Here is a 16,284-nt window from a genome sequence, read left to right as displayed (position 1 = left end):
AAAAAGTCAAAGAACCTGAAAAACCCCTCGCCAAGCACTTCGCATTATGCCACAATAGATGCTCGGAAGGCCTGACGGTCAAAGGCATCTATGCACTAAAACTTCCAAAACGTCGGGGTGATTTTGACAGAGTCTTATTGCAGAAAGAAAAATGGTGGGTGTATCATTTGAAATCTTTAATACCCGTGGGTTTAAACACGGAACTCAACCTGCAGGTCTTTTTGGACCCCTGATTCATAGACTCTGACAGGTACCCTGTATGACCGGCTACATTGGTCTTACAATATCCTTGCCATTAGAAACCCTCTCTTACACCTATGCTATAATACACTCCCAACCTCCCCTCCCCTCCTCCCCTCCCCTTCCCCCCCTAAACTATCAAAATACTAATGGACTCCTGACTCTCTCATCTATCAAATCCCACCCCTTTCCCTCCCTCCCTTCCCTTTTCCCCCCCTCCCATCCCTTCCCCCCCTTCCCCATTTCTACATATAAGCCCAACTACAGGCATCTTGCCAAATTTATACTTATTTTGGACTTTACTGTAGAATAAAAATTACAACCAAGCCATATATAATTTCACATCCAATGGATGATTTTTCCCTCTTTCTAATTCCTGTATTTTCTTATTTATTTATTTTACTTTTTATTTTTATTAATCTGTCACCTACTTAGTTCGTCCTAATGTGTATCCCTCCCTATCCCCCCCCCTTTTCTTTAATCTCCCCATCATCCAGAAGATGTGAAAAATATTGAAAAGTGGATTTTTTTAGAACTATAAGTATACATATGGACGATAGCCTCTATATTTATGAAAACCAATAATGAGCTGTTTCTTGTATGAGTTAACAAGAAATATAACTATACATCCATATGGCACAGTAATGTTCTAACACAAAAACAAGTTATTAGAAATATACTTGAACCATGTCTACTATGTCCGCAACAGGACAACAACACTTTCGTTTCTTTTTTAATTGGTGACGGGGACGGACAGCCTCTAGTATAAAATCTCATACCGCTGTCTAAGCCCAACACGTCCAAGACGAAGCTACGCCAATGCGCCTGGCGAAACGCGTTGACGTCACCTAGTAGCGTGATCGCCTGACCCCGGAAGCTTGGAGTCGGAGGACGGAGGATCGGAGGCGTCTATTGCCCTGACACGGATGGATCACGCTGATCGCGCTGATCACAGCACAGGCCACGGGCTGCAACGCAGGCAGCACTTGTACATATGAGCCGGCAGCAAAGAGGAAACATCACAATAAGGGATACGAAGACAAGTACGTCTCAGCTGACCAACAAATTCCAGCACAGTACCGACCATAACAGGGGAAGCTGTAAAGAGCCATCTCAGCTGTGCGGTCCATACTACAAACAGCAGCACTAAGACGGACTCGTTCCATACACTCTACCCACCATGGTCTGGTAAAGTATTGACCTTCCCTTAATTGGGATAACTTGCTATACATTCCAATTCATACTGGCTTTTTACACTGGACTTGGTGTTTAGCTTCAGCACATGCATTGTCTGAAATATGTTTACACTTGCTGCTGGTACACCCTGATACAGTCTGTTACTATATGCTGTACAGCCATACTTTGCCTTAAAGCAACAGCGAAACACTTGCTTATATAAAGTAAGCCATCCGTACCATCTTGAACAATTAAATGATCAGAGATCAGCATTAATAGGTCTTTTTCCCCTAAAACGCTGGGACTTTATTGTGACTCTTGAACAACCTCAGGACTAACTACTAATAGGTGCTCAAGCCTACCTACGATTAATATATAGTCCCATTACTAACAATCTAGGAATAACCATCCCCACCTCTTCCCTCCCCCTCCTAGCCCATGTTCAGCCCCTTCATCCTATATCGACACCCCATTGGCTAGATGCAAACAGTCTAGGGACTATACTTGTCCGTATGTACTTTATTGTTATTATACTTCTGCATCCAATCCATTATAATATATTTTTTCCGAGTGTCGATACATGATCGGTCTGAACAGAACGTGTCCGGATCACGTTAATTGTTAAATGTTTGTCTATGTCCTGTCCTTATTTATTGCGCATGTTTCTTGTATTTTTTCTTTGAAGGTAGCCATGAATAACAATTTTTTGGCCACCATTGATACACAGTACTTTTATAAAACTTGTAACCTTTAATGCCTTAAACAATTTTGATACTAATAAATAATTTAAACGTATCATTGTCTCCTCCCACTGATCATAACAGTGTTGCTAAAAGTAATCCTCTTTAAGCCAACTGGCTGAATTTCTACCTTTTCTTTTTTCTTCCTCCCTAAATCCAATCCCTTCCTCCTTTCCCCCCCCCCCCTCTCCCTCTCCCTCCCCCCCCCTTTTTTCCTTTTTTCCGTTTCTCACCTGACATTTTTTTGTGATAATAATATAGATTACAGCAACACAACCCACTTGGGTACACGATCAATATAGGTAATAAATACTATCTCCTATATATAATAGTGGATCATTTGCGCCCATTCCCTTCCCTGACCGTTCCCCTTTCTTCTTTTCATACTTACGTTTTGTGACCATTATGGTCTTTTCTAGCAAATCCACAAATTAAACAAAAAGGCATTAAAAACAAATCTTTTCCACTTTTTCCCCAGACCGGGTATGGCTTTTGTACTTGGTGATGAGATAGATCAGGAGATACTAACCGCATTTGATAGTAATACACCACAAACCCTCGATCAAAACGAGGAAATAAAAAACAAATTTAAAGATCACAAAAAATTATTACTTAAACATCTAAATCGGAAGTGGGACGTAACATCACTTGAAACATATATCTCCCAACGGATAATCCCGAGAGGCTTAAGAGAGAGGGTGATCCCAGCTGAACACCTGCATACAGAGACTTTTCTCCCCAAGTGGAAGGAACTCTGTATTGAGCATGGCCTTAAAGTTATGGGCCTAATAGTAGAGGAGGAAAAATTACAGTTAGAGATAATACAGCAGGATATAACAGCAAGTGCCCAAGGACTTGAGACACTAAAAGACCAAGAGGAATTTGAAAAGCAAAACACACAATTAAAAAAGGACATTGATAAAGCCCAACTGAATCTAAAAATTACCAAACAAGGGAAGTATAAACGTGACCTAATAGATTTCGAAAAAAACGAAATATTTGATCTTACCATCCCTCGTGGTAGAAGTAAGTCACGAGGAAGAAATTCACGTCCTCAATCAAGGCAACGCCGTAACAAATCATACGGTGACCTTGAAGACGACTCAAAAAAATCGGTAATTTTTTTAGACCAGGAGGGAGAGGATCAGGAGATTGTCCCGAACCCCTCCCCAAAAACTTCTTCCAGAAAATCACGCCCCCAAAAATCAACGCAGGAACGCAGTTACACCAGGAGCCAAAAGAAAAACTAAACTTTGACCCCCCTCAAAAAGCAGTCGATAATTCCGGGGATCTGAAAGTTATCAACTTTACAGACTTTAATTTGACCAACGACCACTTGAGCCTACTCCAGAAGGGCATGTCCTTCTCACCGGTCTCCAATATGGATGAATTTACCGTTTTCAAGGACATAGCCCTTTTCTTACGAAAAGTGTTTTTTCGATCACTATACTCTAAAACTGATCAGACGATCAAAACCATTGAATCGATAAATCCAGAAGATCAACGAATTCTGGATATCCTGAATTCACTTCTTGACGAAAATCTGACCCCAAATACTGAACCACTAGTTACAGTACGACGGGCTAATCTTCAAATAAAATCTCTTAAAATGCCCCCCATCTCAAAAAACAGATGGTTACACCTATTTTTGGACATGGTCCAAACGGACTTAGAAAAAATTGACTGGTCGCATAAAATTAAAGACAACCTTTCAAATAATGAACGCATGGCCCTAAAAGAATTACAGAGTAACAACAAAATAATAATTAAGAATAGTGACAAGGGGGGTAACGTTGTCCTCTTAAAACAGGACCAATACGAACGTGAGGCCAAGCGTCTACTAAATGACGCCTCAACTTACAGCAAATTAGATCACAACCCCCTACCCAGACTTGTTGACACTCTAAATAATAAATTGAAACTAGCGAGAGATGAGGGGCTCCTCACTATGAAAGAACACAACTACTTGGTGGTGACAGACTATAATACACCAACATTCTATATCATACCAAAAGTCCACAAAAGTCTGACAGACCCTCCAGGCAGACCAATTGTGTCTGCCTGTCATGGACCACTTGAGAGAGTTGGAAAATACTTGGACTTACTCCTCAAGGAATTGGTGACTGAGTTAAAGTCATTTGTCCAGGACTGTCAGGAATGCTGGTAGATCAGACTGTGTGACCGCACAGAGGAACCAAACAAGGTGAGTAGTGAAATAAAAGGTGTTTATTTACAAATGTGTGAACCACCAGTGCACAATAAAACGACAAACAGTATGTACAAATAAAGGGGAATACCGTATTCATAAACGAGCCAAGCCAAGGTCATACACATGGGAGGTCAGTAGATGGGTAAGGATGGGGACAGGAATCAGGACACAGGGAGGACAAGTCCAGGCAGGAATCAAGGATCAGGATCAGGTCCAGGGATCAGGTCCAGAAATCAGGGTCAAATACAAGCTCAAGATCAGGGTAAGCAGACCGATACCAGGGCGAGGACTGATTGCACACGCCGGGTATATATAAGCCTGTTAATTACGTTCAGGTTACACCTGAACGCAGGAAGGGCTGTGTGCTCCACACTGCTAAGAATGCCCCGCTGGTGGACGCCAGTACTGCAGCCCAAGGATAACATAGCAGTAACACCAGCAGGGGGAACCTTCCCTGACAGTACCCCCCCCCAAAGGAGCGGCCTCCGGACGCTCCAATTAGATGTTGCTGGGGAAAGTCCGTGGTGTCAAGCTGGGCAGCAGATAAAGTCACATCAGGTTGGGCCGGATGAAAGTCCATGACTTTTAACAGGGCAAAGTGCAGCTCAAGCTGGGCAGCGGGTACAGAAATCTTAAGTTGGGCAAAAAGTACATCAAGCTGGGATGCAGATAGGGGCAAATCAAGCTGGGCAGCAGACTCCGGGTCGTCGAGCTGGGCAGCAAGCTCCGGGTCGTCGAGCTGAGCAGCAGGCTCCGGGTCATCGAGCTGGGCAGCAGGCTCCGGGTCGTCGAGCTGGGCAGCAGGCTCCGGGTCGTCGAGCTGGGCAGCAGGCTCCGGGTCGTCGAGCTGGGCAGCAGGCTCCGGGTCGTCGAGCTGGGCAGCAGGCTCCGGGTCGTCGAGCTGGGCAGCAGGCTCCGGGTCGTCGAGCTGGGCAGCAGGCTCCGGGACGTCGAGCTGGGCAGCAGGCTCCGGGTCGTCGAGCTGGGCAGCAGGCTCCGGGACGTCGAGCTGGGCAGCAGGCTCCGGGACGTCGAGCTGGGCAGCAGGCTCCGGGACGTCGAGCTGGACAGCAAAATCCGGGTCGTCGAGCTGGGCAGCAAACTCCGGGTCGTCGAGCTGGGCAGCGGGCAGGGACACCTCAGACTGGGCAGCGGATGGCACCGAAACAGGCAGGGCAGATGGCACTGAAACAGGCAGGGCAGATGACACTGAAACAGGCAGGGCAGATGACACTGAAACAGGCAGGGCAGATGACACTGAAACAGCAACTTCAGGCTGGCAAACTGGCACAGCAACTTCAGGCTGGCAAACTGGCACAGCAACTTCAGGCTGGCAAACTGGCACAGCAACTTCAGGCTGGCAAACTGGCACAGCAACTTCAGGCTGGCAAACTGGCACAGCAACTTCAGGCTGGCATACAGGATCAGGCTGGCAAACTGGCACAGCAACTTTAGGCTGGCAAACTGGCACAGCAACTTTAGGCTGGCAAACTGGCACAGCAACTTTAGGCTGGCAAACTGGCACAGCAACTTTAGGCTGGCATACAGGATCAGGCTGGCAAACTGGCCGCATAGCAGGTAGAAGTTTGGCAGAATCAGGTTCAGCTGGCATGCAAGCAGACTGGAGCAGGTTGGTTGGTGTGGAGACAGGTTGGGTTACTGGCAGGATCATCTTGGTTGGGAAAAACTTTCGTTTTTTCTTGGGCTTAGCCACAGAAGCTCTGTAGGTAAGGGGTGCAGCGGACTGGAAAGGAGGATTGGGATATGGCAGAGTAGAGGGAACAGTAGCTGGAGGAAGTTTTTGTGGGTTAGTAGGCAGCTGAGAAGAGACAGGTGGGTTGTATGCAGGATAGGTACAGGGAGCAGAGACTGGATATTGGTATCTGGTGGGAAGCAGTGTATACTGAGCTGTGACTGGGGTTGCCATTGGTGATGGACAGATGGATCTTTGGGAAGGTGAGTGGTTAATGGCAGGGCTGGAAACAGGTGGATTAAAGGCAGGAATCAGGAGATCTGACCATGCCTGCAGCACAGGTTGAACAAAAGCAGATTCACACACACCCTGTTTAATCAGAGACTGCACTGAACTAATGCACTCAGACAACTTCTGCTGGGAACAAGAGGAATAATGTTCATCAAAAGACGCCGGATCATCCTCTAATAACCATATCAAGGATTCAACTTGGTCACGACTGAAGGGAGGAGAGAAATCATCACTACCATCTGGGATGAACGACAGGGCCGGTTTAACACATAAATGGATTAATGGCTGAATATCATCATAAGACATATAACCCTGATCCACCATGGAATGGGCTGATCGGATGGCTTCCATCAGCTGGTCACTTGTCCAACCCTCAAAAACCTGGCGACAATACTCCTCATCCTCCTCTGCCAGCAGAGAAAAGTAAATGATTTCATTGAAATCCATTTTCAAAAAACGCACAACACCAGTATGGTTCCTCAAAGCAATCACGTCTGATCAAGGGATGGCCCTGGTATACTGTCAGGAATGCTGGTAGATCAGACTGTGTGACCGCACAGAGGAACCAAACAAGGTGAGTAGTGAAATAAAAGGTGTTTATTTACAAATGTGTGAACCACCAGTGCACAATAAAACGACAAACAGTATGTACAAATAAAGGGGAATACCGTATTCATAAACGAGCCAAGCCAAGGTCATACACATGGGAGGTCAGTAGATGGGTAAGGATGGGGACAGGAATCAGGACACAGGGAGGACAAGTCCAGGCAGGAATCAAGGATCAGGATCAGGTCCAGGGATCAGGTCCAGAAATCAGGGTCAAATACAAGCTCAAGATCAGGGTAAGCAGACCGATACCAGGGCGAGGACTGATTGCACACGCCGGGTATATATAAGCCTGTTAATTACGTTCAGGTTACACCTGAACGCAGGAAGGGCTGTGTGCTCCACACTGCTAAGAATGCCCCGCTGGTGGACGCCAGTACTGCAGCCCAAGGATAACATAGCAGTAACACCAGCAGGGGGAACCTTCCCTGACAAGGACACACAACATGTCCTGGCCAAATTAAATGACCTTGATATACCACAGGAAACAGATGACATCTTGCTAGTGGGCATCGATGTAGAGTCACTATATACCTCTATCCCGCATGAGGTCGGTATCGAGGCAGTTGAGACCTTCCTCGAATCTACATATCTGGCCTCAGGTCCACAAAACGAATTTATTATAGAGTTATTACACCTAGCATTGAATAACAACTATTTCCAATTTTTAAACTCCTATTACCATCAAATAAGAGGGACCTCAATGGGAGCAGCCTGGGCACCCGCATATGCGTGTCTCCACTTGGGCCTCTGGGAGGAGAAAGAGGTATATACGTCCCCGATGTACCGCCGCCACGTACGTACGTGGTGGCGGTACATCGATGACGTACTAATGATTTGGCAGGGACCCCCTGAACTTTTAAATCTGTTCCTACAGGACTTGAACATCAACAAACGTAATATTCACTTAACATTCACCTACCATGCAGAAAAATTGTCTTTTTTGGATCTTCAAATAACCTTGAAAAATAAAAAACTACATACGTGTACATATCGTAAAGATACAGCAGCGAACACCTTACTGTATGCGACTAGCCACCATCCGAACTGGCTCAAAAACGGGATCCCGGTGGGCCAGTTCCTCCGTATAAAGAGGAACTGTTCCAATCCAGAGGACTACAGACGAGAAAGCCAAGAGTTATACTCCCGCTTTCGAGAACGTGGGTACACCCACGGACAAATTAAAAAAGCTAGGAAAAGGGCGGCCATACGGGATCGTATGGACCTCCTTACAAAGAAAAGAACTATTGACAATCTCTCACCAGTGAAGGTAGGACCCATTAGAATTATCACCACCTACGGTTCCCAATGGGACAATGTCCGTAAAATTTTAGAAAAACACTGGGGCATTTTACGAAATGCACCCACCCTGACGGACATTGTTGGTGAATCCCCAAAACTAGTCGCCCGCAGATCCAGGAGCATCGGCGATACCTTGATACGTTCAGAATTCACAAAGGAACCGGAAACCACTTGGTTATCACATTATCCAAGGACACTTGGCATGTTTCCTTGTAACAAATGCCAGGTTTGCCCTTATGTTGAAAGAACTTCAAGTTTCGCTGATGCTCACGGTGAGGGATCCTATGAAATAAGGAGTTTAATAAACTGCTCCACAACCCGAGTCATCTATATTATTACATGTCCGTGTCCCAAAATTTATGTGGGGAAAACTAAAAGAGCCCTAAAAATACACCTGGGCGAACATCTTAGAGAGATAAATGAAAAAGTCAAAGAACCTGAAAAACCCCTCGCCAAGCACTTCGCATTATGCCACAATAGATGCTCGGAAGGCCTGACGGTCAAAGGCATCTATGCACTAAAACTTCCAAAACGTCGGGGTGATTTTGACAGAGTCTTATTGCAGAAAGAAAAATGGTGGGTGTATCATTTGAAATCTTTAATACCCGTGGGTTTAAACACGGAACTCAACCTGCAGGTCTTTTTGGACCCCTGATTCATAGACTCTGACAGGTACCCTGTATGACCGGCTACATTGGTCTTACAATATCCTTGCCATTAGAAACCCTCTCTTACACCTATGCTATAATACACTCCCAACCTCCCCTCCCCTCCTCCCCTCCCCTTCCCCCCCTAAACTATCAAAATACTAATGGACTCCTGACTCTCTCATCTATCAAATCCCACCCCTTTCCCTCCCTCCCTTCCCTTTTCCCCCCCTCCCATCCCTTCCCCCCCTTCCCCATTTCTACATATAAGCCCAACTACAGGCATCTTGCCGAATTTATACTTATTTTGGACTTTACTGTAGAATAAAAATTACAACCAAGCCATATATAATTTCACATCCAATGGATGATTTTTCCCTCTTTCTAATTCCTGTATTTTCTTATTTATTTATTTTACTTTTTATTTTTATTAATCTGTCACCTACTTAGTTCGTCCTAATGTGTATCCCTCCCTATCCCCCCCCTTTTCTTTAATCTCCCCATCATCCAGAAGATGTGAAAAATATTGAAAAGTGGATTTTTTTAGAACTATAAGTATACATATGGACGATAGCCTCTATATTTATGAAAACCAATAATGAGCTGTTTCTTGTATGAGTTAACAAGAAATATAACTATACATCCATATGGCACAGTAATGTTCTAACACAAAAACAAGTTATTAGAAATATACTTGAACCATGTCTACTATGTCCGCAACAGGACAACAACACTTTCGTTTCTTTTTTAATTGGTGACGGGCACGGACAGCCTCTAGTATAAAATCTCATACCGCTGTCTAAGCCCAACACGTCCAAGACGAAGCTACGCCAATGCGCCTGGCGAAACGCGTTGACGTCACCTAGTAGCGTGATCGCCTGACCCCGGAAGCTTGGAGTCGGAGGACGGAGGATCGGAGGATCGGAGGCGTCTATTGCCCTGACACGGATGGATCACGCTGATCGCGCTGATCACAGCACAGGCCACGGGCTGCAACGCAGGCAGCACTTGTACATATGAGCCGGCAGCAAAGAGGAAACATCACAATAAGGGATACGAAGACAAGTACGTCTCAGCTGACCAACAAATTCCAGCACAGTACCGACCATAACAGGGGAAGCTGTAAAGAGCCATCTCAGCTGTGCGGTCCATACTACAAACAGCAGCACTAAGACGGACTCGTTCCATACACTCTACCCACCATGGTCTGGTAAAGTATTGACCTTCCCTTAATTGGGATAACTTGCTATACATTCCAATTCATACTGGCTTTTTACACTGGACTTGGTGTTTAGCTTCAGCACATGCATTGTCTGAAATATGTTTACACTTGCTGCTGGTACACCCTGATACAGTCTGTTACTATATGCTGTACAGCCATACTTTGCCTTAAAGCAACAGCTAAACACTTGCTTATATAAAGTAAGCCATCCGTACCATCTTGAACAATTAAATGATCAGAGATCAGCATTAATAGGTCTTTTTCCCCTAAAACGCTGGGACTTTATTGTGACTCTTGAACAACCTCAGGACTAACTACTAATAGGTGCTCAAGCCTACCTACGATTAATATATAGTCCCATTACTAACAATCTAGGAATAACCATCCCCACCTCTTCCCTCCCCCTCCTAGCCCATGTTCAGCCCCTTCATCCTATATCGACACCCCATTGGCTAGATGCAAACAGTCTAGGGACTATACTTGTCCGTATGTACTTTATTGTTATTATACTTCTGCATCCAATCCATTATAATATATTTTTTCCGAGTGTCGATACATGATCGGTCTGAACAGAACGTGTCCGGATCACGTTAATTGTTAAATGTTTGTCTATGTCCTGTCCTTATTTATTGCGCATGTTTCTTGTATTTTTTCTTTGAAGGTAGCCATGAATAACAATTTTTTGGCCACCATTGATACACAGTACTTTTATAAAACTTGTAACCTTTAATGCCTTAAACAATTTTGATACTAATAAATAATTTAAACGTATCATTGTCTCCTCCCACTGATCATAACAGTGTTGCTAAAAGTAATCCTCTTTAAGCCAACTGGCTGAATTTCTACCTTTTCTTTTTTCTTCCTCCCTAAATCCAATCCCTTCCTCCTTTTCCCCCCCCCCCCTCTCCCTCTCCCTCCCCCCCCTTTTTTCCTTTTTTCCGTTTCTCACCTGACATTTTTTTGGTATACTCTAATACCATTGATTGTTATAGAATTATGTACTATTCAATTTTTGACTAATATACTAGGTGTGTTGTGTCATTATTGTTTTTGTTATATTTTTTATGCGATTAAAAAACTGATTGTCAATTGTTGTCATGCAATGCTCTCATGTAATGTTTTTGGTTCTATCGGATTAGATATCTGCCATATTCTATTGTTCCGCGTTTTCTCCTGAGATGCATGTTTCATTCAAAGTCCCACCCTTGTCTTTTTACACTCAGAATAATAACAATAGTTGCAACACTTGCTGTTAACAATACTGCATATACTGTTAAATATATGGCTTTATACACAGTTCTAGTGAAGCAGCTGATGCCCGAAGAGACCTCAACCCCTTCTGTGGTGTTGGAAGCAACCCAATCCTTTGATACGAAGATCAAGGTCTCTAGCCCCCTTCACGGGCATAGGGACAAACTCGCTCAGCAATTCTAGAGCTACAGAATCTCAAAGACATAGAGATATCCTGGCTATGATCACCCAGTGAGATAATAAACTGACATATTGTATTTATTGGCATATAACACTCACTTTTTTTTACCCTGAAAATAGAGGGTAAACTGTACCTGCGTGTTATATGCAGGGGGTTGTGGAAAGTTTTTTTCCTGAAACTTCCCTCCTAAAGTTAGGGGGCGTGTTATACGCCGATAAATACGGTAATTCACAATCTCAATAAACTTCATGTAAATTTGATAGCAATGGCAAATTAATCCACCTCTATTCAACCTCCTTTAAATCTACCAAAACTAGTGTAGTATATAGTTGAAGCCCCTACCTAAACAATCCAGTCCATTTGAATCTAGTCTGATACCCTTTTGTCCTGCATAATTATCTGTACATCTCAAGAAGATTGTTCAATAGGATTACAAGGTGCATAGAAAGGCTACTACTGGTAGCTAGGTTGCCCCTGTTATATCTCACCATTGGTTACACTTTCAGTACCATGATTGTAAAAAACTGAATTATTAGGCCCTACCCTTTGATATTCAGACACACTAGACATAAATAGTACACTTGTTTAAACAACCTCTTTAAGAATTCACAAATAAACTTAGTTTGCTAAATGCTCACCTTCCCCTCTTATTTCTCGAACTATTGCAGATGCCAGACCTTTCCTCTCCTTCACCAGATCTGCATACGTGGGATACATTCTCCTGGCTAGGAAGAGAAAAGAATAATTATACCACAAGGATTTCATGTAATTCCCCTTTTTTTTTTCTAGATCATTTAATATTTTCAACTGCACATCTGAGAAGACTGAGAGACTTAGGCCCCTTTCATATTGACGGACCGTTCGTCCGTTTATTACAAGTCCGTTTACGGACTTGTAATGCATCCACATGGGATCGCGTCCGTTAGCGGATGGAGCATCCGCTAACATCCGCAACCATCCGCGTCCGTCAGGATCCGGTTTTTCGGACGGAAGAAAACCCTATTTTTCTTCTGTCCGGCGGAACGGATCGGATGAAGACGGACAGACGGGGAGAGCGGAGGAAAGACAGGGCGGTCTCTGCACACAAAAACGGTCCGCTCCGTGAGAAAGAGGCCTTAAACGGAGAGATGGGAAAGGAAATATAGCTGTTTATGTTTACCATTTAGGTGCCATTTAGGTGCCACTAGTAGGCTTCACCACCCTGACGCCACCTTGGGACCCAATGTGGTCCCCCTCCCTCCTTGGTCCATTTTCATGGACCCCCCGTGGAGGTCATATGTGGCCTCACACCCATGTCACAACTTGGGCTCCCGCTCCCGGGGCCCCCTACATGGAACACATTCCTTGCATTCCAGGTACACATTCTTCAACCCTCCCTTTCTTCACTTCATCCTCAACTCTCAGCTCCCCCCTCCCCTATTCCTTCTCTCCTCCCTCCTCTCCCCCCCCCTTCCCCCCCTCTGTCTCTCCCTTTTTTCCTTCTTCCCTGGCTGACTCTGTCTTTTCCCTATCCCCAGTCACCGTCCTTCTCTCACTACTCACAACCTCACATTACCCTTACTCACATATTTTCATCACGTTTGACATCACAAGGTGCGCACTCCCCTCCCCAATCCCCAGCCTGAGTTTATCATATTAATTTTTATCCTTACTTCATATATCCCAGCAGTAGGTCCATCCACTCATATGCGCCCCCCGGTCGCCATACGGACCCTGTGTGGTGGCACCCGCCCCACTCGCCTGTGGGTTTTCTAGGTGAGCAGCTGAGCCCTTTGTTCCCCAATATATCTTATGTAACTGTTGTTTAATATGTAACTGTTAATTAATTGTTATTTTAGACATGCTTCTGATGAAGTGGCTACAGCCGCGAAACTAGTCAAGCTGATGTCATGACTCTCAACCCACTGTTCTTCTCCCCCTCCTGGGGATTTTTATACTGGTGTTGTGTTGGTCGTTAATTCTTTTATTTTTCACCCCCTGTTGTGTTTTTACTGATGCTGTATTCAATAAAAATGTTCCTTATATATTTTTTATCTTTGTTTGTACATTCTATATTTATATTACCAGTACCACGATAGTCCAACAATAGGCCCACCCCCCTTTTCTTTGGTTCTCTGGTTTGGGGACCTCAGAACCAATTTCTCTATATAGCTGTTTATGTCTGTGCTAGGCTATAGGTCAGATTTTTGTACAATCTCAGACCGGAAGCCATGTGAGAAAGAAAAGCATATTATGGAATAAATGTGGTAATGTAAATAGGTAGTTGAAGGAATACACTTGTCCTACCTATACAATGTAAATTCAAAAGGGATGTTCTCCTAATCTATTCTGCCAAAGACAGCTCTTAAGCCTTGTACACACGATCAGTCCATCCGATGAGAACGGTCTGAAGGACTGTTGTCATAGGTTAACCGATGAAGCTGACTGATGGTTCGTCGTGCCTACACACCATTGGTTTAAAAAAACGATTTTTTCAGAACGCGGTGATGTAAAACACAGCGACGTGCTGAAAAAAATGAAGTTCAATGCTTCCAAGCATGCGTCGACTTGATTCTGAGCATGCGTGGATTTTTAACCGATGGTTGTGCCTACTAACGATCGGTTTTGACCTATCGGTTAGGAATCCATAGGTTAAATTTGAAGCAAGTTGGCTTTTTTTTAACCTATGGATAAATAACCTATGGGGCCCACACACGATCGGTTTTGACCGATGAAAACGGTCCATCAGACCGTTGTCCTCTGGTTAACCTATCGTGTGTATGAGGCCTTACTGTACCTCTATTGGGTTTAAATAAACTACAATTTATTTGCTTTTTAAACAATAGTCATGGAAAAACTTAGTATATGTCTTGCCAATTTTTTCCCTTAGTTTTGGAAGGAGATTAGAAGCATTAGAAACTCTGGCTGGTTTTAATGCTATCTGGGGCTCTGTTAGACAGATTTGAATTCACTTTCTGCCCTGCCGGCAATGTTTTACCAAACAGTAGGGATGAGCTTGATGTTCAGGTTGGACATAAGTTCGACTCGAACATCCGGTCTTCGCCCGGCGAAGAACGAACAATATGGGGCGTTCGTGGAAAATTTGAGCGCCGCGGAACGCCCCATAATGCACTGTGGGATCGCCTTTGGCCAGTCATGGCTCAGGGGGACTAAGTCCACGCCCCACACTATAAAAGGCTGCCCCTACACAGCAACCCTGTTTAGTGTTGTTGGTGTGGACGGAGAGATAGCTTGATTTAGATTAAGCAGGCAGGTTATTCAGTTAGTGGCAGTGTATTTGATAGTCTGTGTATATATATATATATATATATATATATATATATATACAGTCTATCTAGTGTGTGTGTGTATATATATATGTATATACTCTGCATCCAGTGTAGCCTAAATCTACAGTGCATTCCATGGTGTACTGTTTCTAATACACTTCAGGCGATGTCTTTAAAATATATAGATAAATATATATATATATATATATATATATATAGTGTCTTGTCGCTTGTCGCTACTACTTTTCTGGTAGTGTACACAGTACACAATACAGTGCAGTCATAGTGCAGTTGCTACTACACTTCTGGTGGTTTACACAGTGCAGCCGTAGTGCAGTTGCTACTACCTTTCTGGTGGTGTACACAGTACACAATACAATGCAGCTGTAGTGCAGTTGCTACTACACTTCTGGTGGTATACACAGTACACACTACAGTGCAGCCATAGCGCAGTGTGGGGTTTTGTGTCAGATCTCTGTGGGCTGAGGGCACAGAGTTTGCAAGGAGGACTGGCTGGGATCTGTAGTCCACCAACCATTTTGTGCTGCTAAATAACTGGGCCATCAAGAAGGGGTACGAACAAATGCCGCGTACACACGGTCGGAATTTCCGACAACAAATGTTCGTTGGGAGCTTTTTGTTGGAAATTCCGACCGTGTGTAGGCTCCATCGGACATTTTCTGTTGGAATTTCCAACAACAAAAATTTGAGAGCTGGTTCTCAAATTTTCTGACAACAAAATCCATTCTCGTGTGTGGACAATTCCGACGCACAAAATTCCACGCATGCTCTGAATCAATTACGAGACGGAAGCGCTCGGTCTGGTAAAACTAGCGGTCGTAATAGAGATAGCACATTCATCACGCTGTAACGGACTAAAAAGCACAAGGCTGAAAAGCGCGAATGGTCTCTCACCAAACTTCTACTAACACGACTGCTATTGAACTTCCCTTTCATAGTGCCGTCGTACGTGTTGTACGTCACTGCGTTCTTGATGTTCGGAATTTCCGACAACATTTGTGCGACCGTATGTATGCAAGACAAGTAAGAGCCAACATCCGTCGGAAAAAAATCCACGGTTATATTGTCGGAATTTCCAATCGTCTGTACGCGGCAAAGGTCTGCAAAATCCCATTGACTTTAACTGCTTGCCGACCAGCGCGCGACTATATACGTTGGCAGAATGGCACGGACAGGCAGAAGGACGTATATATACGTCCCCTTTAGGAGCGAGGCATTGTGGACGCCCGTGCGACCGCCCGCCACAAGCTCCGTGAGCCAGACCACGGGTCCCGCGGGGATACCCGCGATCGTCTCACGGTAAGGAAGAAAGGGGAGATGCCTAGTGACAATGACAGTGATCCCCGCTTTCTGTAATCGGAAACCGCGATCACTGTCTTGTCAAGTGTAGTCCATCCCCCTACAGTAAGAATCACTCACTAGGGCACGCTTAACCC

General features: G+C 44.4%; 1 protein-coding gene across 1 annotated transcript in view; it reads right to left on the bottom strand.

The window, feature by feature from the left end:
- The window catches only part of MYOZ3 (myozenin 3), a 57,853-nt gene that overhangs the window by 22,709 nt on the left and 18,860 nt on the right, over window positions 1-16,284 (bottom strand). Inside the window, exon 2 of the mRNA XM_040345041.1 lies at window positions 12,197-12,283. Within this exon, the coding sequence (XP_040200975.1) occupies window positions 12,197-12,275 (79 nt within the window). The 5' untranslated portion in view covers window positions 12,276-12,283. The remainder of the gene's footprint in view (window positions 1-12,196; window positions 12,284-16,284) is intronic.

Source organism: Rana temporaria, chromosome 3 (assembly GCF_905171775.1).
Source record: "Rana temporaria chromosome 3, aRanTem1.1, whole genome shotgun sequence".
Lineage (NCBI taxonomy): Eukaryota > Metazoa > Chordata > Amphibia > Anura > Ranidae > Rana > Rana temporaria.
This window is presented reverse-complemented; position numbering and strand designations above follow the sequence as displayed.